Source organism: Artibeus jamaicensis, unplaced genomic scaffold, assembly GCF_021234435.1.
Source record: "Artibeus jamaicensis isolate MK-2021 breed Jamaican fruit bat unplaced genomic scaffold, CSHL_Jam_final contig_594, whole genome shotgun sequence".
Classification (NCBI taxonomy): domain Eukaryota; kingdom Metazoa; phylum Chordata; class Mammalia; order Chiroptera; family Phyllostomidae; genus Artibeus; species Artibeus jamaicensis.
In genome coordinates this window covers 1,782,933-1,809,531 of record NW_026521898.1, presented here as the reverse complement: position 1 = coordinate 1,809,531, position 26,599 = coordinate 1,782,933, and the positions used below count along the sequence as shown (strand labels likewise).

Here is a 26,599-nt window from a genome sequence, read left to right as displayed (position 1 = left end):
CTATTAAAAAATTTTTTTTTCATCCTCATCCAAGGACATTTTTTCATTGTTTTTTAGAGAGGAAAGGAAGCATCAATCCAAGAGAGAAGCATTATTGATTGCCTCTCATACATGCTTGGACCAGGGTTCCTGAGCACCTGGACTGGGTTTGATCCCCCGCAGCCTTTATGTTATGAGACAACATTCCAACTGAGTCACACCAGCCAGGGCAGCACTTATCATTAACTGACATATTAAAATGCTACTTTTTCTTTTATGAGCACAGGATTTTGTCTCATTCATTGATGCATTCCCAGCAAGAATGATCAGCATGAGGCAGGAACTTAATGTTTATTGAATGAACAAGAAACTAGCCCAGAACTGAAAGACAAGTTTCCAGACTAAAAGGTCCACCGAATGACCAGTAAAATTATTACAAACTTTCCAAACATCAGGAACAGAGAGATCCTGTAAAGCTTACAGAGGTCACAATCAGAATGTCATCCAACTTCTTGACAGCAACTTGGGAAAGAGACAACTGACAATTCCCGACCTAGAATTTATTCCCAGGTTAAGTCTGAAGGTAAAATAAAAGTATTCTGACACCCAAGGTCTAAAAGCACTTTGCCTCCCATCCCTTAAAGCTAGGATGTGCATCACCTACGGAGAAAGAAGGAAGCACAGGATCCTGCAATCAGATGTGATGGGGGCACAAGTCAAAGGCAATCTCCAGGATAACAAAGGGATGACAACTGTGCACTGCAGCACAACCAGTTCAGACAGAAGAGGGGCGGGTCACACACCAGGCCTGGTGAATTTAATCACACCGTCCTCCATGCTGCTAAAACCTTTCATTTGGGAGAAAGGCGGAGTTGTACCAGGATGGTGGCTGTGCAGCATTCCAGACAGAAGTGGCAGGACCCAGAAGGGATCATACCCAGGGCAGGAAACAGAACCAGTAAGATCACTGAGAGGGCCATCCTTGTGGAAATGTGTGCAAAATGCCTATTAAGGAGTATGAAAAGAATTGGCAGTAGATACAAAGAAAACTAAGTTCTGTGTGTATGATATTTTACTTTAAGAAACATAAAAGTGAAACAGGACTGTATGTATCACTTTGAAACACTGAGCTGTGAGAAGAAACTGGAGGAAGTAAGAAAAAATGGGACAGACCACTGGATTTTTAAATAAGCCATTTAAAATTATATATATTCCTTAAATAAATTAAAATTGATTTTCAAAAAAATAAGCTTTGCAATTTCACCTATCATAATTTTCCTTTCACAGTATTTACCGACTACAGTGTGAGAGTGAGACATGGGAACCTAGAAAACCAAGGTGGGAAAAACATGAGAAAATTTAAGAGTACTGTGAAATAGTTTTATTGGCTTGTAAGACCTCTGCATATAAAAAAAATACCCCAAACACTATGCAGTATTAAATCACAATTAATTTTTTTACCAATTAAAACTACCCAGAATATACATTTTTAAAGAAAAAAAATCCTACAGAACTGAATTCTGAAGTGACATTATGACTTAAATACTTTGACAAAATAGATAATTCCTTATAACATTAATTCATTGCACAAAGCTGCCAGATACTTTCATAAGCATAACCACTGCAGAGTGCAAATGAACACAATTTCAACATTCCACATTTTGAAGTAACTGTGCCTTCACCTAAGGAACTCTCAAGTTTCTGGTACAAAAAGTTGGTTTGTTTTAACTCCCACCAGATAACCAACGTCACAGTCCATTTACTCTCTTTCTGGCCATTCCTATTAAGAAAGGGGAGGGGGAAAGAAAAGTAACATTCTTCCACTGTCATAGCATAAGAGTCAGCATCGCCTTTGTTTAAAGAAATCCACTCCTCTCAATTCCTCCGGTAGGTATTCCTGGTCCACGGGTTCACTATACATGGGGTTGTACTTGTAGCCCTTGCCGTAGCCCAAATCCTTCATCAGCCTGGTTGGCGCATTCCTCAAATGCAGTGGGACTGGGGGCAGAGGCCCCTGGTGGTTTCGCAGGCAGGCTTTGACATTGTTGTAGGCGCTATACACCTCAATAGACTTTGGAGCTCTGGCAAAATAGACTACGCACTGGGCCAGAAGCACCTAGGTGAAAAGTAAACATTTTATTATGAGGGTGCCGGAAAGTTTCTGTTTTGCAAATATCTTATGACATCTCTAGTCAATTCTGAAAAGGTTCCCACAGTGCTTTTATTATTCCCCTTATTGCCTATAGTCTGGATAACCACCTATGATAGAAGAAATTCCTACATGAGAAGGGAGGTTGAACCAGACCAGTGGTTTTATTTTTCAAAAACTGAAGAACTTGTTATTAAATGAAGTTTTTCTTAAAACCCCAATATATAAAACATAACCATGAGCCTGCTCCGTTTGTGAGTGAACTTGCACAGACTTCCTGTTCAGCTCTTTCAACAATTCTGTCCCTAAGAAATCCTGAGCACTTCCTCTGAACTTCAGACTCCTGGAAGTAGTTTGAAAATATGATCTTGTTGATACCTAAGGTCCCCTCTCTCTATAGAGGGAGGGTTATAAAATGTAAGTTAAAAAGCCAAGCATCTTTTTCAGTGGGCCCATACATCAACAGTGAGGGCAGAACATATATTCAAATCCACAAAGGGACAGAACACAAGCAAAAGGCACTGATTTGCAGAGAACTGAGCGGATTACTTTACCTCACATTCAGGCATGCCTATAAAATGACAGCCTTGGTAGGCAGCAACTGCTTGTGTTAGTGCAGATGGGTCAGCCAGACCTGTTACACACAAAAAGAGAGAAAGGAATGTTTAAGTGACAAGTCACACTCCCATCTTGACCTATGTGCTGCTGTGACCAAAGACCATCATTGCTGTAGACTCTGTTGACCAAAACAATCCCACTTAGCAAAATTATCTGACTTTTCTTTGATCTTATTAGCTTATTCAAGAAATATTTACTGAATGGTTACTGTGCAATGTCAAAAACTGTTTCCTCAGGAATAAAAACTCTATTATGTTAAGTAAAAACAAATAAGGGACTTTAAACATAAGGAGTGAAGACCATGATGCCTGTCACAAGGATGGATACATTAAAAATAAAATACTTACTAACACCAAAGAAAAATTTTTCTGATCTTTTTCTTTAAATAGTGTCCAGAGAGTTCTAGCCAAGATGCAGGCATAGACAGATATGCTTCACTTCCTTGCACAACAAAAAGGAGGATAACCAATTTAAAAATAAACAACCAGATCTGCCAGAACATCAAACTACATGGAACGCCGACAACCAAGAAGTTAAAAAAACATTCATTCAGAATGGTAGGAGGGGTGAAGACAGGCAACCCAGAGGGTGGAGGACCTGTGGCAAGGAGGCGGACTGCATGGGTGAGATGGGGCTGGTTGACCTGGAAACTGAAGACTCAAACCTCTAGCTGCAAAATACTGCAGGGGTTGGTGAAGGCAGGAGAAACTCCCAGTCTCACAGGAGAGTTCATTGGAAAGTGGGGCTAGAACTTAGCAGCACTGTTCCCTCTTTAATCTCTCCCCCACAGACAACGTCACAAAGTAGCAATGAGAGTTGTCCCACCATGGCAAATGCCTAAGGCTCCACTCTTTGACAACATAACAGGTATGCTGAGACAAAGAAATATGGACCAGATGAAAGAACAAATCAAAACTCTAGAATAAGAGCTAAACAACGAGGGCATAGACAACCTATCTGATGCAGGGTTCAAAACACTGGTAATCAGGATGCTCACAGAATTGACTGAGCTTGGTCATAAAATGAAGGAAGAAATGAACGCTACACAAAGTGAAATAAAGCAAAATATACAGAGAACCAACAGTGAAGGGAAGGAAACTGCGACTCAAATCAATGATCCGGAACAAAAGGAAGAAATAAACATCCAACTGGAAGAGAATGAAGAAACAAGAATTCGAAAAAATGAGGAAAGGCTTAGGAACCTCTGGCACAACTTTAAGCACTCCAACATCCGAATCATAGGGGTGTCAGAAAAAGAGGAAGAGCAAGAAATTGAAAAATTATTTGAGCAAATAACTGAGAATGTCCCCAATCTGACAAAGGAAATAGGTTTCCAGAAAGTCCAGGATGCCCAGACAGTCCTAAAGAAGTAGGACCTGAGGAAGAACATACCAAGGCACATCATAATTACATTACCCAAGATTGAAGATAAAAAGAATTTTTAAAGCAGCAAGAGAAAAAGGAGACAGTTACCTACAAAGGAGTGCCCATAAGACTATCAGCTGATTTTTCTTACAGGGAGGATGGGGCTGGAAGAAGTATTCCAAGTCATGAAAGACAACAACCTACATCCAAGATTACTCTATCCAGCAAAGTTATCATTTAGAATGAAAGGGCAGATAAAGAGCTTCCCAGACAGGAAAAATCTAAAGGAGTCCACTATTACAAGCCCTTATTATATGAAATGTTAAAGGGACTTAGATCTAAGAAAAAGAAGATCAAAACTATGAACAGTAAAATCATGACAAACTCACAACTATCAACAACTGAACCTAAAACAAAAACAAAAACAAAGCAGACAACTAGACCAGGAAGATTCACAGAAATGGAGATCACATGGATGGTTATCAGTGGGGAGGGTGAGAAGGAAAATGGGGGAAAAGGTACAGGGAATAAGAAGCATAATTGGTAGGCTTAAAATAGACAGGAGGAGTTTAAGAACAATATAGGAAACAGAGAAGACAGAGAACTTATATGTACAACCCATGGACATGAATTGGGGGAGGGATGCTGCACGGTGGAGGAGGAATAAAGGGTAGAAAAAATTTGGGACAAGCAAAATATCATAATCACTTAAATACCAATATCAAAATACACTTAAAAGAAAAATAGTGTCCAGAATCTTCCACCTCTATCTCAGTAGTGATCCAATAAATACCCCGATACCTGACGGGAAAGCAAATTTAAAATATTTCCTCTATTTCAAGTCATGTTAGGAAAATCACCACTGAAGAGGAAACAAAAGATGACAAAGTGTTTAGGAACGTAAAGACTCAAAAGCTCATACACACTATCAAAAAATAAAGTTAGAGGACTTCTGGCAAAGATGGAGGCTGCACCTCCTTGCACAACCAAATTTAAGGACAAGAGTTAGAAACAAAAACCACCAGAACAGACAGAAAATTGAACTGTACCGAAGTCCGACAACAACGAACCACTCATCAAGACCGGTAAGAGGGGCAGAGTCGAGGTGAGTGGTGAGGGGTCCCAGCAGGAAAAGGCAGTGGTTAGCAAAACCCGTATGGGGAGGAAACGAGGCCCACAAGGTGGTTGGCTGACCAAGGACACACAATCATGTGCAGATAAGCCAGGCCAAAAAAAAAAAAAAAGGGCAGTGAGACAGACCACACAACCTAGGGCCCCAGCAACAGGAAATAAAGCCTAAAAGCACCAACTGGAAAAACTTTCAGGGATTGAGGTGCTGGGAGAGGCTCCCAGCCTCACTGGAGAGTTCATGGGAGAGATCCACAGAGTCCTAGAATACACACAAGCCCACCCACCCAGGAACCAGCATCAGAAGGGCCCAATTTGCTTGTGGGAAGCGGCAGAGGGGACAAAAATGTGACAGAGCAGAACAAGCACCACTGCTCCCTCTCTGACCTTGCCCCTACATACAGTATCACAACCCAAGGACATGGGTTGACCTGCCCTGGTGAACACCTAGGGCTCTGCCCCTCATACATAACATGTACAAACAGACCAAAACATTATGACTCAAACAGAACAGATCAAAGCCCCAGAACCAATATTTCTAAGAGACCAAGAGACAGCCAACCTACCAGATGCACAGTTCAAAACACTGATGATCAGTATGCTCACAAAACTGGTTGATTTTGGTCACGAATTAAATGGAAAAAAAAAAAAAGGCTACACTAAGTGAAATGAAGGAAAGTACACAGGGAACCAATAGTGATGGAAAGAAAACTGGCTCTCAAATCAATGGAGTGAACCAGAAGGAAGAAACAATCAAACAGAACAGGATAAAGAAACAAGAATTCGAAAAAATGAGGAGAGGCATTTTTATCTTTAAGTGTTCCAACATCCAAATTATAAGGGTACCAGAAGGAAGCACAAGTGGAAAACTTATTTGAACAAATAATAAAGGAGAACTCCCCCAATCTGGCAAAGAAAATAGCCTTCCAAGAAGTCCAGGAATCTCAGAGAGTCCCAAAGAAGTTGGACCCAAGGAGGAACACACCAAGGCACACCATAATTACATTAGCCAAGATTAAAATGAAGGAAAGCATTCTAGAAGCAGATAGAGATAAGGGGATAGTCACCTACAAAGGAGTTCCCATCAGACTGTCAGCTTGATTTCTCAAAAGAGACCTTATAGGCAAGAAGGGGCTGGAAAGAAGTATTCCAAGTCATGAAATGCAAGGACCTACATCCAAGATTACTCTATCCAGCAAAGCTTTCCTTTAGAATGGAAGGGCAGATAAAATGCTTCTCAGATAAAGTCAAGTTCAAGGAATTCATCATCACCAAGCCCTTATTATATGGAATGTTAAAGGAATTTATCTAAGAAAAGATAACAAATATGAACAGTGAAAGGACAGCAAACACAGTTATTGACAATCACACCTAAAACAAAAGCAAACTAAGTGGACAGCTAGATCAGGAGTGGAAGACAGAAACGGAGATCACATGGAGGGTTAGCAACAGGGGAGGAGGAGGAGGAGAAGGGGGAGAAGGTACAGATAATAAGTAGCATAGACGGTGGGGAGAAAATAGACAGGGGGAGGGTAACAACAGTATGGGACAGAAGCTAAAGAACTTAAAAGTATGACACATGGACAGGAACTAAAGGTGGGGAGTGTGTGGGGAGGGGGTGTACAGGGTAGAGGAGAATGAAGGGGGGAATGCGACAACTGTAATGGCAATAATCAATAAAATATATTAAAAAATAAAGTTAATTCCTACTTAACTCTTCTCACCTGTCCCACATGGCTCAAAGAAACTCTTAAGTCAAAAAGCAGTATTTCATCCCTCCACATCACCCCACCCTACTCTACATGGACACCAGATTCTGGGACCTTCCCATCACACTCACCTATGTCCTCACTGGCAAACCTCACAAGCCTCCTTGCCACATACAGTGGGTCCTCTCCTCCTTCAAGCATGCGTGCCAGCCAGTAGAGGGAGGCACTCTGGTCTGAGCCCCGCATCGACTTATGAAGTGCAGAGATGCAGTTGTAATGTTCTTCTCCTGGACACCAAAAAAGCACCTGCTCAATTACTGGCAGGAAGAGAGAACCCATAGTCTCCTAGCAGAAGCCATCCAAGCTGTATGTTGCCCTCACTTGGCTTACATTAAGGAAGGCTAAATTAGTGTAGTACCTAGGAGAGCCTAGGAGAATGAGGTTTTGTACTTATCTTCAGGCTGTGCAGTGAAGGGACAGTGCCCTGTTATGGTTGCTGGGGAAGGCCCACAGTTCCCTACAGGGCCTGTGGACTTGTGTGATCACCCAGTCCAACTCAGAGTAGGAACCTGCTGGGAAATTTGTGGGGTTCACATTGAATGTGAGCAAAGACCAGGCAAAGGGAAGGGGCATTCACTTGGTCTTTATAGACCTCAGTGGATGTGCCACTGAAGAGTGGAGAGTGACTCTGATGTTCTAGTTCTACCATTTGACTCAACTGTCAATCTGAGGAAAATTGACCCTGGGCCTGGATATAGCCATTAAAATCGAGTCAAATGGCAAGAGCAGCTGTTATAGCCCATTTGTTCCTCAGTGTCATTTCCAGTTGTCTTTCTGGTATCTGAAGCCTGTGGTCATTTAAATCCAGTGTGGGGACACACATGTGTGGCAGGATCCAAGAAGGACTGACACATGGACTAAAAGCTCTTACCCATACCCTGAAACCACTGTAGCCCTTCTTTCTCACCACTTGGTCTTACTTATATACAAATCAGTGAAATGTGCTTTAGAAAATATTTAATAAAATTACAAACATTTAAAATATTTTAAAATATTAAAAATTATTTTTAAATATTTTAATCTATTCTAAAATAAATTTTAATAAATTTATTTTTAAATAATTTATTTTAATTAAAAAATACCTAAATATTTAGGAAAATATTTAAAAAATTACAAACATTTGCATTTGTACACATTTCACTAGGTTCTGACCATCATTGCTTCCTTAAATTTGAGGAGAGGGTACCCTCCTCATGAGAATGCAGAGGAATTATTCTTATTAGTATTAGTCCTTCCAAAGAAGCACCTGGCCTGTGCTCTCTTCTTCAAGCTGCGGCCAGCAAGACCACAATCTACTCTACACAGCATTTGGGCCCCAGGAACAAGTCTTGGCAACAGACTATGCTGGTAAAACAGCACGACCTTCAGATGAAGAGAGCATGAGATAAAATGCCAGTCTGCAAGAGGTCAAGAACCCTTGAGAGGCTGCCTGTGGGGGCCTGAAGACCTTCCATTTTTCAGAGAAGCACCAAGGCAGACCAATAGTTTCAGTAGGGCTGCCAGATTTCTGAGAATAAACTGATTTGTCACCTGTCCCAGGGCTTTCTCAGATAAGTCACAATGGCATGGAGACTGGGTGGAAAAGTGTCCTGCATGAAATCCACATGGTTCTGGCCCACCACCTGCACAGGCCTGGACATGGACCCTGTGCTCTGCGGCCTTCCAGTGCTGAGCTGGACGTGGGGAGGCAGCCAGGTAGTGCAAGCCTGGCCAACTCATGGACATGGAAAAGATGGGTGAGGCCACCTCCACTTCACTTTCTGTCAAATGTAAACAGGAGATAGCAGTGAATCTCCCCTGCCATACAAGTTACTCATTTTCTTCTATCTTTACCAAGGGTCAACAATAAAAGGCAACACAGGCTCTGGAGCCAAGTAGCCTTGGGTTTGAATGCCAAATGTATCAGCCATGTAATTATGGGCAAGTTACTGACCCTCTATGTTTCCTGGGGTTTCTCATCCATAAAATGGACATTGTAAGACTAGCCTAATGCATAGCCATGAGTATTAAATATTGTATGTCTGGTATAGAGTAAACACTATAAAAACATGTGTTAGATAGTACTCTATACTAGCTTCTAATTTTGCTTTTATTATGTACCACTTTATAACTTACAATTTCATGTTATATATGTAGAACCCTGACCTCAATGCATGGCACAGTATGTGTTCTTACTTGGAAACTTCTTCCTTCTGATGCAGAATTATCTGAGCTAGTTACTGGGTCCTACAAGTAACTATATATTAGATGACAAAAGAAATAATTAAAATCCTGGGCATGAGGGTCTTTGTCTTACCAGGGTTATAAACAGGCTTGAAAGTATAAGCTAGTAGGTTTCCAGAATGCTTCTATCATCCCTACTGATGGAACACAGCCTGATTCTCTAGGATATGAATTGTTTGAGTGTCTCCAGCTCAACTGTGGAGCAGGTATATTATACACAGGATGGGACAGAGTGGGGTGTAAGACCTGTGGATTGTGTGGGTTCTCAAGACCTGATGCCAGGTAGCTTCCACTACCCCCAGCTCTTCCCGGGGCAGCAAAGAAGATGATCCCTATTGTGCATAGCTCCACATGATGAAATATGAGTTCCAAGAAGTAGGAACTTTAAGATTGGACATATCTGACATCCACTTGTGTGGGTGTGTTGTCTATGAGTAGGTATATGCCAATATGTACGAGTGTTTACAGGCTTAAGTGTTCAAATGGGTGTGAGAGAGTAGATGAGTGTGTGAGTGCATGTGTGAGTGGGTGTGAGGTGAGTGACATACTCCAGCAGTGAGACTGGTGACCGCGGGGAAGTGCTGGTATGGAGGCAGCACCAACAGTGGGGAAAGACGTAGTTCTGGGGAACCAATCAGACCTGGAGTTAAGGATGAATTTAACCACTTGCTTTGTGAGTTTAGGCAAGTTTTATCCTCTATAAAATGAAGATAGTATCAATAGTTAACTCCTAAGGTTATTTTGAGAATTAAAAGAAAAAAGACAATGTATATAAAATACTGAGATGCAATGTTAGGTAATGTTTTGTTATATGGTAGCTTTCTTTTTCTTAACTGACAGTCTGATAAGATTATGAAAGAACATTTTTAGTTGGTTCAATCAAAATGACGAGTCTCTTTTAGGACACCTAAAGTAGAGAAAAAGCCCACTGTGGCTGGAACCCCCAGAAACAAAGGAGAGTACAGCATGTGGGACTGTTTTTTACCTCCTAAAATTTTTAATTTTGTTCTTATCTCCAATTTTTGTATTTGGCCGAAAATAAAGCAAAACTCTACACTAGAATGTTTTACTTTTCCGATTTTCCAAGTATTCATATGACATTCAAGAGCACAGAGAACTGACCATGTGAGATCCCTGGGTCATGAGAAGAGAGGTCCCTGGTGAGCGGCACATTCACATCAGAAAGCAAACAGACCTGTTTGCCTTTGTTAAATGCCTCCAATGTGTCCTTAGTGCTTATTGACCACCCCATCTCCATCAACTGTGGTGCACGAAGGCTGAGGAGCTTCAGTCTCTTCCTCAAGGTCACACATATTCTGTTCACTGATAAGGAAGTGGTCAGTGCCTGGAACCATGGTCATTCTTAAACTCCTTCCCCCACCTCTAACCAGTAAGAAGTATTCTCCAACATTAAAATGCATTTGGAAATACTGTTAAAGACATGGTACAACTTATGTGATATCTAGAATGTTCAAGTATCAGCTTCTATTTCTGGCATAACTTTTAAAGGTGTGGAAATTCTATTCCTGTTTTTGCAATAGGAATATTGCAATATTCTTATTGTAATATTCCAATAACAGGAATATTCTTGTTATTGCAATAGTATTTGTGTGGTTCTAGATAGGAGTTCAGGTTAATCTATGAAAGTTCAGGTTAATCTACAGTGCACTATCTTCTTCACCCAGATCTTTTACAAACACACAACTGTGCTGCACTCGTGACATTTAATATTGCCAGGTCATGGATATCATAAGAGCTGGTATCAAAATTGATATCTGTAAATTCTATGAAAACAGATAACTGCATAAAGCAAAATCAGTTTTTTTTAAAAAGCTATGACAAAATAAGAGCATCAAGATCCAAATAAATTTAACATTTTAGTTCAGACTCTAGAAATCAATAATTTTAATCCTCATTAAACTAACAGTCACTTGTTTCCAGAGTCCCATTGTTATTTACTGCCATTACAAATTATCATAAGAATTGCTGTCAACTGACTGTACAGGTTTTAAAAATGCTGGTGTTCTAAAATGCACCATCAGCGAGTAATAGAAAAATAACCACCTTATAAGTTGAAGCCTGCAATTTCAAACCCGCAAAGTCCTCTCAGTTCTTATCAGGACAGCTTCTGTTCTGTGCATCTGTTAAGAAAGGTCCAGAAGCTAGATCTTTGAAATCACTGAGTGTAAGATTTAATTCTATTACCAGTATAGAGATTCAACTGAGAAACATGTCCATGCTCTGGACCCAGATGAAGGTCAGAGGCCTGGAAGTGAGAGTGTGTATATAACCAACTTATTTCATTAAAGGTTCCCTCTTTTCACATTTCAGAGTTATTTACCTGCTCGATCATACAAAATGTGAGATTTCTGGAGGCCTTCCTTCACATCATTTTCAGTGATCAGAACTCTACTGGGAGAATAGGTTTGCCCACTCTTCTTACAAAACATCTTTCTAGAGCTTAACCGGGCCAGTACTGCCAGCTGCAGTCCATTCAATCCAGCTCGGGCATCTCCATCACTGAGATAAGCCAGAGTGTCTACTGCTTTATCCTCTATGAATACGAAGGGCCTGCAATACAACAAGTTTTAGTTATTGTCACACTCATACTACATAATTTTCATTCTATAGCACTTCTCAGCGATCTCATGTCTTAGCAAGGTCACTAAAAACTACCGTAGGTTCAAGATTCCTGCTCTTTATCCTTAACTTACATTGTTAACTTGGTTAAGCACTACTGAGATTATAAACAGACCTGACTCTGAGCCATGAGGGTATTTCACTGTATAAGCACACACATAAGCATGTAGGAAAGAGACATGGAAAGCTTTATAAAGTCACTGTGGACATGTAGTCTCTCTGGTTTTATCCTACAGAAATAGTGAAAACTATAGAAACATCAGTACCTCATTATAATGTACAGAAAACATGCCTCAAGTGCAGTCCATAGCCTGACAACACCTAGACTACTTCCCACATACAGGAGACAGCATCACATCAGAAAGCTAGCTCTGAAAAGCTCCAGATCACACAGCTCAATTCCCTTGTTTTACAAACAAACCAGGTATCCAATTATTTGGGGCATAGTAGGACCTAGAAGCAGGTCTCTGGAATTTTGGGGTGCACTTCCAGGTAGGTATTAATCACTTGAAGTCTGCATAAAGTAGCAGAGGTCACAAGCCTGGACATCTATTAGAAGATTCTGGCATACCTCAGCCATGAGACCTTGGGTTAAGTGATCTAGCCCCTGAACATCAGGACTAAAAGTTATCATCACATTTCTAAATGTGGACCTCTGTAAAGAAAGTCTGACAATGATTGATTTCAAATTTTATTGAGCAAAATGTTCTATCCCTAGTCTATTTAGATATCTATCACATTTAGTTACTTAGAGGGATCTTATTAAGTATTGGCTAACTGTTAGCAGCACAATTTTTCAGTTATAGCTCACCCATGTCATCGCTAAACTTGAGCTAGAAATGCCTACTGTCAAAACATTTAAGTCAATTAGGACTGTCCAAACCAGCTACTTGGAAAACAATGCACAGGTACCAACTGGGCTGGGCCAACACATGGGAATTGGACTGGGTGGGTGGGGGGTTGCTAGGAAAGGGGGCCCAGCTTGTCTTTGAAGGTCAATGTAAAATTCCTTACTGTACACTCACCCTACTACTTGGTTGAATGGCTTAAGTAACACCAATGTGCATTTTATTAACCAAAAGATTTGTTTCTAACACTTTAAAGGTCTCATTTCCTAATTTACCTAAGCTAAGACTTCTAGTGAACTGTGATCCTGTTAACTGTGATCATGAAGCTCTTGTTCTGCCTTATAGCTTGATAATGACCAACTCTCTCATCAGACTCCTGACAGCTTCCCTGGCCTCGAGCCATGGTTGCAATCTGGAGTCCCATACTTCTTCCTTCCAGGCCAAATACTCAAAATACACACCAAGGCCACAGCACCCATGTTTTGTAAAGCTGACAAACCATTTCTTAAGCAGAAATTACTTAGAAGATTTTAGAGGATTTGAAAGAAAATGACAGACAATATAAACCAAAAGAAAATGTGTCAGGAAGAACCGAAGATGTATGGCAGTCCCCAATGCACCCAAGAGGGAAGGGTGCACACCTGGCTTGGTTACTGCATAATATGTGTCGGGTATTGGGGGGAGCAGATAAAATCAAAATTGCCTGAATATCTCATTTCAGCCTCAGACCTAATAAAAGCAACACCTTCCATCTCCTTGGCAAGCTTTCTAGCAACAAAAAGCCTGCAGGATCACTTGCAGGAAGAAAAAGAAGTAAAGTGGGAGCCTTAACCAATCCTAACCAATTGAGCCATCACCATGAGCCAAGCCATTTGTGGATCACATCTGTCATCTCTCCATTTCCCATAAATGTTGAGGGCTCAAGGATAGAAATTACGTTTTATTCTTTCTTTGTATCCCCAGTGCCTGTTACAGAATAGGTGTTCAATATCTGCACAATATGAATGGACTAACTTCGATTTTCCCACAATTTCATAGTGAAACACTTATTTCCTTTCAAATTACAATATATAGAAAGTATAAGCCCACACCACCAAAATCCATTATCTTCTCTACCTAGAAATAACCACAGCTACTATGGCCTCTGTTGAAGTTCCTTCATGATCAATCCACCACTCCAACCGTAAACCTTACATCTAATTCATCTAATTTAAAACAAAATTGGGATTATACTATGTGTAGTTTGCATCCTTAACAGTGAAGTTTCTGAAAAATATACTCAGAACTCTAAATATTACTTCTTTATAAAATGTACCTTATATTAAAATTTTAAAATAGAGACAAAGTAGTAAAAGTCACTTACTGCTGTATCACCTTAACCTTAGTATTTTGGTATACATTCCTTTTCTATGACTTTGTCCTTCGTATATAAAGACACAAGTACAGTACTTTTGGGGCAAAGAAAAACATATGGGTTTTAATACTTTAGTGCTTATTATACTGTCTTGTTTCACAAGTCCCATATAAAGCCAGTGAGTAGGCCCTTTTAATTATGAGAGAAGATAACTTGCAGACTGTTTCACAGATTTATAAACAGCACATTGTAAATAAACCTTTTTAAATGGGCATTTATTTCATGTGATTGGAAAGTAGAATTTTTCAATTTTTAAACTCTTAACCAAAGTGCAAGTCGTTCTATTGTTCTTCTTTTGAATCAGGGTTGAAGTCACAAAGAATGGGAGTGCTGCTGCAATAAAACTAGAGGTAAGTGCTTTTACTTAAGGCTCCTGCTGCTATATTCCTCCTCCCTTTCAATATAATCCATACTCCAAATTTTCTCCCCTGTCCAAAATGAACATTTTTAAACACAAATGAATTTTCCAGAAATTCTACTCAAGTCATAAAAAGTGACTACTGATGGAACTCACAATGGTCACACAAATAAATCCCCAAGTGGAAACTTGCTATTAAGAACACTGTATAGGATATTCTAAAGGTCCTACCTACCATTCCATATTTCCTGAACCCTAGTTTACTCTACCTAGCTTCTGAGGAGCAATAAAATGTGTGAAAATACCTTGAGATCTTAGGAGAGGGACCAGATGAGAGTACTCAGGCCAAGAATAATGAAATAAGGGATATCTGTATTTATATTTGCAAAACTCACCAGCAAACAGTAACTACTGAAACTATAAGTAACTACAAAGTATCTTAAAAGAGTACTCCCAGTCCAGAGAATTTAACATGGATTTTTAAATAAAGTATAAACTTATAAAATATAGAAAGTATATAGTATATAGAAAGTATAAGCCATTTACAAGTAACTTTCCAAAATTAGCATAGAATTAAATGAGGCACGATTTACTTTGGGGATCAAGTCCTGAAATTTCATAGCATCCCATATGGAAAGAAATGAGATTGTAAATTATATTGTTGTAACGTGGTTTAAAAAAAAACTCTCAACACAAAACCCTCAATTATTCCATAATAAGAGGAAAAAAGTGGTTAAAATAAATGCTTTGGAAAAGACTAGATTCCTAGTTAATAAGACCTAGAGATAAAACAGAGCCTAGTTTCTCCAACAGAAGTGAAATGCTTTGGGCTTAGCAGAATATGGGATACATGCTGTAAAGACAGCTCCTTCCTTTCCTTTTTTTCTTCCAAGGGTGTGAATCTTTCTGCCCATTGTTTTTCTGGTGAATGACATTGGGACTTGGACAATTCTATTGAGATGGTTGAGTATTTAAGTTGAAGGAGTGAGGTACCGAAAGCATACCTGTTATTTCATGGCAGAACAAAGGAATACACATGGCTCAGTTAAACTCTCCCTAAATTACAAAACAATACTCTGTGCATCTCTTTCACTTACGAAAATAAATACTCCACGGTTAGGGTAACAACTGGTATGCAAGAGTTCTCAACCAAGAGTGTGCATCAGATTACAGAGCACTTCCCAAAAGTACAGCTCGTGTGTATTTTACTAGAGATTTACTGATGCTGAAATCTCTAGGGATAGGCCCTGAGCACATGTATTGTCAAAATGTACCCCTGATAATTTTAACAGAGCAGATCTGGTTAATAGGTACTACTGCTAAATTACAGCTGGGAATCTTGTGCCCCTGATACTTAAAAATTATTAATTTTTTAATATTAAAAAGGAACACAGGAAAAGGTGGGAATAGTAATACTTACCAGTAGTTAATTTAATTTGATAATAATAATCATACCTAGACCCCTTCTAACAACTAAGGTAGCTTGGTAGTTAGAAACACGATGAATTCAAAAGCTGGTTCTGTCTTTGTTCAAGTGGGGTGACCTTGGCATGTTAGTTAACCCTTTTGTGCCTCAGTTTCCTCATCTAATAAAAAGGAGGTAATGATACATATTTTGCAAAGGATTAAATAAGACATGTAAAAGGTTTAGAATAGTGACTAGACATCAGGAGCTCTCAATTTTACCATGAATAATGAGAATCATTTTCATTGGACTGGTTAGTAGTATACTGTCTAGAAGAATTACAAATTTCAGGCAAGCCCTAAGCCCAGCTGCTTCCATGATAACCAGAGTGAAAATAAAACAAAACTTGCTCCAAAGAGAATATAAACTCACAGATGATGCCCCTTTCTGTTTAACCCTGGGGAGGCATGCATCTTTCCTAATTACACTATATCTAATACACTTGGTAGGGCACAGTGGGATAAGTAGCCCTAAAAGATGTGTCTAAGTCCTAATACTTGAATCTGTGAATTTAACTACTATAAAATCTCATAATTAGATCATTCCAGATTTGGTATAGGTCCTAAATCCAATGACAAATGTCTTTATAAAAGACAGTAAGAGAAGACAGAGGTAAGCAGAGATTGGAGTAATCCTGCTACAGGCCAAGGAATGCCAGAAACCACCAGACTCTGAAAGGGAAGACTCATTCCTTGAGTCTTTGGAGGAAGTGTGACCCTGCAAAAAAGCTTCATTTCAGACTGTGAGCCACACCATTACTGAGAGTGTAAATTTCTGTTCTTTTAAGTCACATAATTTGTGGTAATTTGTCACACCTGCCACAGGAAGAGAATACCAGGTCCCTGAAATCTGTTTCTAGCTGGCCGTGTTATGTCATCATTAATGTATGTTAATATAACATTTTTCTTTATATCAAAACATTTTAAGAAAGATTATTAAAACCCACAGCTCCTTCTGACCAGTACCTTGTATGCTGGTGTTCTACTACCTTTCTTTCTATTCAGTGTTTGAAAAGATTCTTTTTAAAGGGCAGGCAGAATAGTTCAAACTTTTTTGAAAGCAAAAACAACTGAGAAACAAACTTACAGCTATCTTGTTTGGGGCCATCTCATTTTGGAGCCACTTTGCCTGGGCTCCCCTCTTAGGGTAATCGCAGAAAAGCCCCAGTCTCAGAGTCAAGCCATACAACACTTTCACTTCAGGATGGAGGCTACTTCAACTCTTTGAACCAACTTTCAGCATTCTGTCTAGTTATACAGCAAATGGGCAACTATGGCCTCTCATTTCATTCTCTTCATGTCCACAAGCTTACCCACTATTATTTGGTTTACAAACAACTGATTCTTTAGGGGTGTTTTCAAATAAGCATGCATCCAACGATCTGGAATTTACAATCCTTAAAAGGCAGCAAGTACTGCAGGGTGATTAAACACTAGTTTACTTTCTCATTTTCAATAGCACAAACTCATCAGACTCTAAACCATGGATTTTTTCTTGGCCTCCAAAATTAACCCAATGTACAGGTAACATATGACCAAAGTGCTTAGTGAGCAAAATATACGAAAACTGTTAATTATTCATACAAACCAAAGCAACCATGGGATAGATAATTCAATATAAATTACCAGCTGACCTCCATCTTTCTCTTTACAACCAAAACACAATTGAGTATATATAGAGTACTATTTTGCAGATGTTACACTAAAGCTGGAGGGCAAGAGAGAGGTGATATGCTATTTTTTGGCTCTTCTTTCCTGTTGCTTGGAATACGAATATAATGATTAGATCTCCATTAAGTGATTGCCCTGGGGCATGAGGTAGAAGCACCCTCCGAAAATGTGGAGCAGAAAGACAAGGGCCCATGTCCCTGACAATACTGTGAAGCTGGACCTTCAGGATAAATATAGGAGGGAAATTAAAAAAAAAAAAACAAACACTTTCATCTCATGCTAATGAGAATTTATAGTATAAAAGTATATAATGCCAAAAATTCACAATCCTTCAAGTAAAATCAAGAGTGGTGTGAGCATCAGCTTGATTAGTTTCCAGATTCAGTACCTGCTCAGCTCCTCTCACACACAGCCGTAAACAGTCTGGACTCCCTCTGTAAATATTCTACTTGCTACCTAAGGCACCAAAACATACTAATACAAATGCGCACTCACAGCTTTCCAGAGAAAGTAATTATTTGGGGTCGATTTCCTTCGCACTAAATCAGTGTAACCAATCTAATTATGACCACAAGAATGTATATGTAGTAAATGCCAGTCAGTAGAAGTTTGAAAGTAAAATTTTACCTGAAACTGAAAGACAGTACAATCTACTATTAATGATACATGGCAACTGGATGGCCAGGTACTTCTATCAGGAAATCACCAAAATTCTTTCTATGTAATATAAGAATTCTTTCTATGGCCTATGACATCTCCCAACTTCTTGTCAGAATTTCTAACAAGCAGACCAATTAAACTTAATAATCTTTAATTTCATTCTGCTTGATGTTAGTGTGCTTTAGAAACAGTATTTTTTAAAAAAGGTTCTTGATACGTGGGCAACGGGGTTATTATCCCTTATGCTGCACTATACAAAAAAAAACTATTTCTTTCATGATAGCTACAATTTACCTATTCATTTGCAAACCATTTACTAAACATGTTACATACTAGGCACTGTGCTAGGTCCTGACGATATGAACAAGCAGGAAAAGTTTCTATTCTCCTAGCTTTTTCAGGAAGGTACAAGATTTAAGAAGGTAAACAAGAGAATGAAAAGAAGTAATAGTTAGGATCAATTATAAGTAAGTAATAATGGAAAAAGTAAATGATCTATTGGGTAGAGGTGGTTTTCTTTGACTAGAAGGCAATTCTGGCAGATTACAAATCACTGGCTCGCTTTTGTATCAAGCTTTCAGTTTCAGCAATAAGAAAAAATTCTTTCACTTGCTCCTCTCAAATTTTAGTGTGTATTCAAGTGACATGGGAATCCTATTAAAATGCAGAAATCCCTTTTAAGATGAGCTCCATGGTTTTACTGTCCTCATTTCATTTGAGTTATGTCATGGTAGTGATGGGAAAGGGAAAAACAAGAGCCCAGCATACAAAGGGCTCCTAAATATGAATATACCTGATACCAACAAGTTCCATACATCTTCCTAACCACAATTTTGAAGGCTATCCCTTCACAACTATACTCTAAAATGATGTGACTTTGTTTTGCCTAGGGGTCCTCAGACATGTTTCAGCTCTTTCCTGAAGCTTAGCATTAATTCCTATGTCTGAGAAACAGCAAATGGGAGAGGCCATACACACAGGGAGGGACTGTTGAAATATAAACCCTGAGCCTAAGTCTTAGACTATAATCCTCACAGAAGAGTGGCTCCAGAATTTTGCCTCAGGGCAAGCAGGCACCAGCAGCTGTGGGGTCCACAGCAGGAAGAGGTAGGCATTAGCCTCTCTCATCACACCAGATTATGTTCCACTGCATTATTTCAGCTGACACATGAATCAATGACATCTGAAGAATATAAACTAATATAAATAAATAAAAACTTCTGACTCAGATAATCTAATTAATTATCCATGATATACACCCTGTGAGTTAAGGAACTCATAGCACTTATGACACAGAAATAGACCACCTAAAGGAAAGGGACAGTTTCTTTCTTTCTTTCTTTTTTAAATTTAACTGTTGTTCAAGCAGTTTTCCGTCTTTTACTCCCATCCCAGCCCACCCCCTTTAGTTTTTGTCCATGTGTCCTTTATACTAGTTCCTGTAAATCCTTCCTCCTTTCCCCTGAAAATTCCCTCCCCTTTCCCTTCTGGTCATTGTCAGCCTGTTCTCTATTTGAGTGTCTTTGGTTATATTTTGCTTGCTTGTTTGTTTTGTTGTTTAGGTTCCTGTTAAAGGTGAGATCATATGATATTTGTCTTTCACCACCTAGCTAATTTCACTTAGCATAATGCTTTCCAGTTCCATCCATGCTGTTGCAAAGGACAGGAGCTCCTTCTTTCTTTCTGCTGCATAGAATTCCATTGTGTAAATGTACCATAGTTTTTGGATCCATTCATTTACTGATGGGCACCTAGGCTGCTTTTAACTCTTGGCTATTGTAAATTGTGCTGCTATGAACATTGGGGTGCACAGCTTCTTTTGGATTGGTGTTTCAGGGTTCTTAGGATATATCCTAGCAGTGACATCGCTGGGTCAAAAGGCATATTCAATTTTAGTTTTCTTAGAAAATTTCATACTGTTTTCCACAGTGGTTGTACCAGTCTGCAATCCCACCAACAATGAACTAGAGTCGGAAAGGGACAGTTTCTAATGTGTCTTTTTCAGTTAAAATTACTTTACCCTCATGTAACTGAGTTTGACTTACAGAGTATGCAAAAAAATCAGCCTAAAATGATTTAAGGGATTTTATGGTACCATTTACTTTAACTTTTACTTAATGTTTTTTAAAAGAAGAGCAAACTGTAGGAAAAGAAACTGAAATCTGAGCATAAATATCAAAAGAATTATATGAATTTTAGATATGGCAATTATAAGCTACAAAACATCTTAAAATAAAGACATACTTGCTGATATAATTCAACACTTCCCTCCTCTGTTTTCAATACTAGATCAACATTTCTTCACGATCCCCACCCTCTACTTACTTCTTCCTGTCTGTATATCCCTTTCTGGACCCCTGCCAGTGGATTCTCTGGGAGGTGTGTGACCCCAGGATACTGCATACAATCAACTTACTCAGAGCTGCTGTTGCTGCTGTGGCTCAAAGAGTCAGTAGGATGGTTGGAATCAAGGACATGGATGCCCAGTGAGTTGATTGCTCGTATTAAAATAGTTACCATTGCCTCTACTGGAAGCTTCTCAAGAACAATAACCCTACAGCGGCTCAGAAGAGCAGCATTGACTTGGAAGGATGGGTTTTCCGTGGTTGCCCCAATGAGAGTGATTGTCCCACATTCCACGTGAGGAAGAAACGTGTCCTAATCATGGGAAGAAAAGAGAAGAAATTGATTCCAGTCAACAACATGCAGAATCCTATGTAAGTTGGTTATACATTCCTTCCTTTTCCTAACTTTGACTTCAGGAATAGCAGCTTTATATTTACTGAATATGGATGCAACAGCTAATGATCAATTAATGTTTTTTAATAAGCTTAAAACATATCTTCTGGCACATCTTCCTAGTCTCTTGCTGTTAGACTAACAGCTCAAAGTAGAATTGTACTGTAGTTTCAACATAAACAATTTCTTTATTTAGAAAAGTAACCTCTATCCCAAGGCCAAACTGCCATAGTTTAAATATAGCAGCTATTTATTTATAGAAGTCTAAGGAAACACAAAAAATTAAATTTCCAAGGTCAGATCTTCTTCCAATGTGTCAATATATTGTTATTCCTCCTAAAAATACTTGGTAAAAGAAGTTATATATTTATATTTTTATCTATATCTATCTCAGTAAATATGTAACCACCACATGCTGCCTATAGGAAAGAAATGCTAAGATGAGTCAATGCTCCAATATAAAACCTACAGTGCTAATATCCAGTCGGAACTCAGAGGGTCTATTTAGTCACAGATACAAATCAGGCAAAAAAAAAGTTTAGTAGGGTTTTGTAAAATATTTCTATCTCTGACTAAGAAGCTGTAACAAATGTGTGTATTTTAAAAAGTATACCTGGTAAAAAGTTTATATTTAGGAAGAATACAAAAGTGGCTTTGTTTACAAAAAGTAGTGCTTCTATTTTTACTTTAGGAAGCCATTTAAATAAGCAGTAAAGATTACATCTTGATAATTTTCACTGTGACAAAAACCTGAAGCCATGGAAAACACCTTTTAATCTTGAAAATAAAAAGTAACACTTTATACAGAAGAAATTCAAAATTAAGTTAAACTGTTCATTATAACTGCTAATATTTAGATTAAAAATTTCAAACTTTGATCCAAAGCCACTTTTTTTGGTATGCATAGCTCAAAGATATACAACTTTCATTTACCAGAAAACATTTTCTTGTCATAAAGAACACTCAGAAAAAGTAGAGAAATAGGCTCCAGAGAGATGGGTTGGCGGTCTGTACTTCTTTATAGACAGAGAGTTAATAATAATAGTCCCTAGAATTTGTATAGTGCCTAATGCTTTTCAAAGTGATTTCACATACTTTATATTCTATTTAACATTCACAATGACCAAAAGGTAGAGAAGTTAATATACCTGCTGAGATTTATTGAACCGATGAATCTCATCAATAAAGAGTATGGTTTTCCTTTTGAAAAAGCTCTTTTCATTTTGAGCTTGTTTTATGACATCTCGTACATCATTTGTCTTGGCATTTGTTGCAGACAATGTCACAAACCTTATGCTGTGTTTTTTGCTGTTGTTGGCTATGATGTGAGCCAGGGTGGTCTAGAAAAGATGACAGAATTTGGAAAGCTGATCAGACATAGAGGGGAAAAAAGCACCAATGGGTACAAATACAATCAAGCGCAAGCACAATTTACCAATTTGACCTCTGAAAAATACTTAGCAGCATATATACAATCTGAAATACCACAACACACAATTACAAGTTTTTAAAAAAATTTTAAATAAAACAGGAAAGTAACAAAACTTTACGCTAATCCTGATTTTTCTCCTTTGTACCTAACCCCATTTGATTCCTTTTGGGGGGGAAGGTGAGGAAGATTCGAAGATTTTTGGAATCCCAGTAAAAAGAACAGCTGTTTTGATTTAGCAGAGCCTCAGTGACAGCTGTGATCTCTTCCAGCCAAGAAAGCATTACTACTGAAGGGCTGAGTGTATAACTGAAGTGCAGGACCACAGACTCGATTATTCCACAACAAGAAGCTTATCATTGCAGCCTAGAAAAGGAGAGTGAGACTCTGAATTGAGAGACCAATGGCAATTACCTAGCAATTAAGATGACTGCATGCCACTTATGAATGTCTATTTTGTAAGGAGGTGAAACAATAGCACTTTGGTCACGTTAGTACTTACCAGAAAACAATGGTGATCCAAGGAAAATACTGCTCAGTGCCGCAGTATTTAATGGTGCTCTACGAATTTGCATATGCTCTTATTTACTAACATTATTATTATCGTTAGCAATATAGTAATAAACAGAGGAATAAAGCCAAAGGGAAGACTGTGTAACCAGAGAGCCAAATTTGCCCCTGAGTAATGGAAAAGGTGGCACTTTAATTTCTAAAAGTTGCAGAGTGCCACTGGATACTTAAAAGTTGTATAGCACCATTAGACACTGTGGCTGCTTCTTCAGCAAATCCCAGCCTACCGGCTCTCATGCTAAGTATGTAAAAGCTTGTGACTTACTCATCAACCATTACACTGAGGAATATAGCCCACTAAAAATCTCTTATCCAGCATCTTCTGAGTTCACCCTACTCATTTCCCTGGGGACTTTTTTCTTGTCATATGGGACCATCAACAGCTGATCAGCCATTCTCATGATCTTATGTATAGACTTCACATACAATTAATAAAAATGCTACTGCAGCTCAATCTCCTAAATGTGGTAAAATGTTATTTGGGTTAGATCCGATTTATACCTGGCCAAAAGTAAAGTATGAATGCAAACAAGAAGGCACAAAATGAACAAGTATTCCAGGAACTGGAGTAAAGGGAGATGTGATTAAGTTGTGAGAAATGAAGCTGGAAAGAAAAACTGGAGAAAAGTAAAAAAAGTCCTTGTGTGCTAAGGCGTTGGAACATGAAAGCTCTGAGAGTCCCTATACACTCTGATCCTGTATGTTGCCTTTCATTCACTGGTGCTCATTCTTCTCCCTCTTCCTATGGCGTTAAAAAAAAACCAAACATACTTAAAAATCTCAACTCACTCTCTCTTTTCAGTCTTAACACTCAATTGTTTTTCAAGTGTTCTTTCTAGAGCCCAATATCTTACCTGCCCTCCTCTGGACTTGTAATTCCAAGCAAGGCATATAAAACTGGACACCAAAATACTGTATGTACATCGATGTTTCTTCTCTAATGTACATGGCATTATCAGCACTGTTATGGAAATGCTGGATTATAACGACTTGCGGAGAGAAAAGAGTGTTCATGCTAGTCTTGTGAAATATATGTAGTTTCAATAAATAAAAATCAGTCTGTTCAAATCAACAAACAGATGGAGAGGAAGGAAGTGCAACAGAAATTAAAATTTTTCCCAAAACTGAATCCGTATATCTGCAAATGATCCTCTGCAATTTATAGCATGCTATTTTCTTGACAATTTGATCACTAATGTGGCGTTGAAATAGAAAAGCAGATCATGAGTCCACATATTCGTATGAACCTATGAATTCAGAAATTCTCATTTTGACGAGAGGAAAGTGTCTTAGGAATCTGAGTGGGTGTGCCTTTATTACGTCCATCACAACTCCATCTGTGGGACCAGGCACTGCCCGGGCTAAGAAGCTACCTGAAGCCCCGCACTCTTAGGTCTCAATACCCAGAGACGGGGGGATTCTTCGAGATCGGCAAATGCCAAAGCTATCTCACCGTTAGATTCACGCACCGACCCGTGAAAATCCACACTCTGAGCCTTTCTGGCCAGGCGGCACTCACCTTGCCGCAGCCGGGCGGCCCCCAAAAGATGAGCGAGGGGATTTCGTTCGTCTCCAGGAGGGACCTGAGCAGGGTCTCTTGCCCCACAGCTCTGCTCTGCCCAATGTAGTCCTGAAGCGTGTCCGGACGCATCTTGTCGGCCAGCGGCTTGCCTTCCAGCATCTGCCGAATCTCCTCCGCCGCCAGCGCCCTTGAGTGCGGGCGGGCTCCGCCGCAGGCCCCAAAAACAGCGGCGTCTGCATCCCAGTGAGCTGGGTCGTCTTCGCCATCGGCATCAGCGTCCGCATCACCACCGCCCACCGCTTCTTCTTCCTCCGGTGCCTCCACCTCCTCCCAGCTGCGCGGAGACACGCTACCGGCGGCCGCGGCAGCCGCAGCGGCGGGCCTCTTCCCTGAGCCCTTCCTCCCCGGGCTGCTGGAGCGCGCTACTGGGAAGTCCGGGATTAGGCGGGCGCCACTGGGCGTGGGCGGCGCGTCGTAGCTCTCTCGGCTCTCGGTCTCACCGCCGTCGTCGCCTTCCTCCCCGTCGCTGCTCTCGGCCGCCGTCGGGGTGGCAGGCTGCTTCAGTGCTGAGCTCTCGGAGAGCCGCCGCCTCTTGGTACTCGGCGGCGAGAGCCCCGTGGGCCGCTCTCCCGCGCGGTGGGGCCGCGCCGCGGGCTCCGCGTGCCCAGCGGGATTAAGCAGCAGACAGCGGTCCAGGTGTGAATTGATGTGTGCCGCGGGCATCATCTGCTGGCACACGGGGCACTGCACTTGGCGCATCTGCGACAGGAAAGGGTCGTCTTCCGGCCCGCTCACCTCCATGGCGGCCGCTGCCCTCTTCGGCGCGGTCGCAGCACCCCAGCAAACGCCGAGGGCTCCCGATGCACGCCGCTAGGCCCCGCGTCGCGCTCCCCTCGTTCCGGGAGGCGGCAGGACTCGAGCCCACCGGGTGAGGGCGCCGCTCATGCCTCACGTCCGGGACTTCCCGCTTCAGCCCGCCCTCAGCCGGCCTTGCCTCCCGCGGCGTCTCGCGCGGCAAGTCGGGAAGGGCTCGCTGCAGCGTTTTGTCGCGGCCATCGCGTTTACCCATACCACAGCCTATCGGGAAGTGTAGTCCGACGATTCGCGAGCCACCTTTGAGAGGGGCCGTCGTGGATGGCGGGTTGCGCGTGCGCAGAGCACGGTAGCGAACCTGGTGCCCAAACGAGTCCTTCCAGGTTGGGTCAAATGGACAGTGACCCTGAACGCGCCCATAGGTTGCTCTTGGGAAAACTGCTCTCCACCTTCCTGTGCTAAGGGGCGGTGTGTGGAGAGTGGAGGGACCGGAAGAGACCCAACGTGGACACCTCCTCCTTAAAGGGAAAGAGGGTGGGAATGAGGTGACTCTTAAAACGCTCTAGTAGGAAAAAGAGTTTCAACAAAGGATAAAATTTAAAATACACGTGTCAGCAAAATGTTAACCTGAGCAAATGCTGAGAAATGCAAATTAGAACACGTTGCCCTGGGCTGCCCTTCTAGATTTTTGGCCTTTTAGCCAAGGACAGTTTTACCGAAAGAGTATACCTAGGTGCATGTCCCCTTCTACTCTTTAATAGTGAAAAATTAGAAAAATATTTAATTCTAGTCAAGTTAGGGTATAGTTATTCTAGTCAAGTTAGGGTATAGATATCCCCATAGCAGTAAAATATCAGGCAGCCATTTAAAATTAACATACATTATAGACAGTGACAGAAAATGCCCAACATGGATTAAGAAAATGTATGGTATGCCACAAATTTGAATGATAGGATTATTGTTTTCTGTTAAACCTCTCCTTTAGAAATGTGTCACAAAAATGCAATTTTGGTATTTAGAGGTAGAAAATAAATTGAGAGGACAAAAAGGGGGAAAATAAAAGAATTTTAGAAAAGAATGAACTTTTTTCTAAAAGTTGACAAAAATTGTTTTTTTCTTTTTTAAATATATTTTATTGATTATGCTATTATGGTTGTCCAGTTTTTTTTCTCCCCTTAATTCCCCTCTTCCTTGCACCCAACCTCCCACCAGTATTCCCCCACCTTATGAGTTCTTTGGT

The 26,599-nt window shown here is 40.2% G+C and overlaps 1 protein-coding gene across 2 annotated transcripts; it reads right to left on the bottom strand.

Annotated features, from left to right (window-relative positions):
• Window positions 1–306: 306 nt before the first annotated feature.
• Window positions 307–25,541, bottom strand: WRNIP1 (WRN helicase interacting protein 1). 2 transcript variants are annotated; one of them, XM_037145375.2, is made up of 7 exons: window positions 24,544–25,539; window positions 22,174–22,365; window positions 20,703–20,944; window positions 11,573–11,802; window positions 7,080–7,235; window positions 2,683–2,762; window positions 308–2,095 (listed from the first exon to the last, which is right to left on the bottom strand). In XM_037145375.2, the coding sequence occupies exons 1-7, from the start codon at window positions 25,345–25,347 to the stop codon at window positions 1,820–1,822; spliced, it is 1,980 nt and encodes a 659-aa protein (XP_037001270.2). In that variant the 5' UTR covers window positions 25,348–25,539; the 3' UTR covers window positions 308–1,819. The 2 variants fall into 2 exon arrangements, with proteins under 2 accessions (XP_037001275.2, XP_037001270.2); XM_037145380.2 differs by lacking the exon at window positions 7,080–7,235 and having other exon boundaries at window positions 307–2,095; window positions 24,544–25,541.
• Window positions 25,542–26,599: the final 1,058 nt, after the last annotated feature.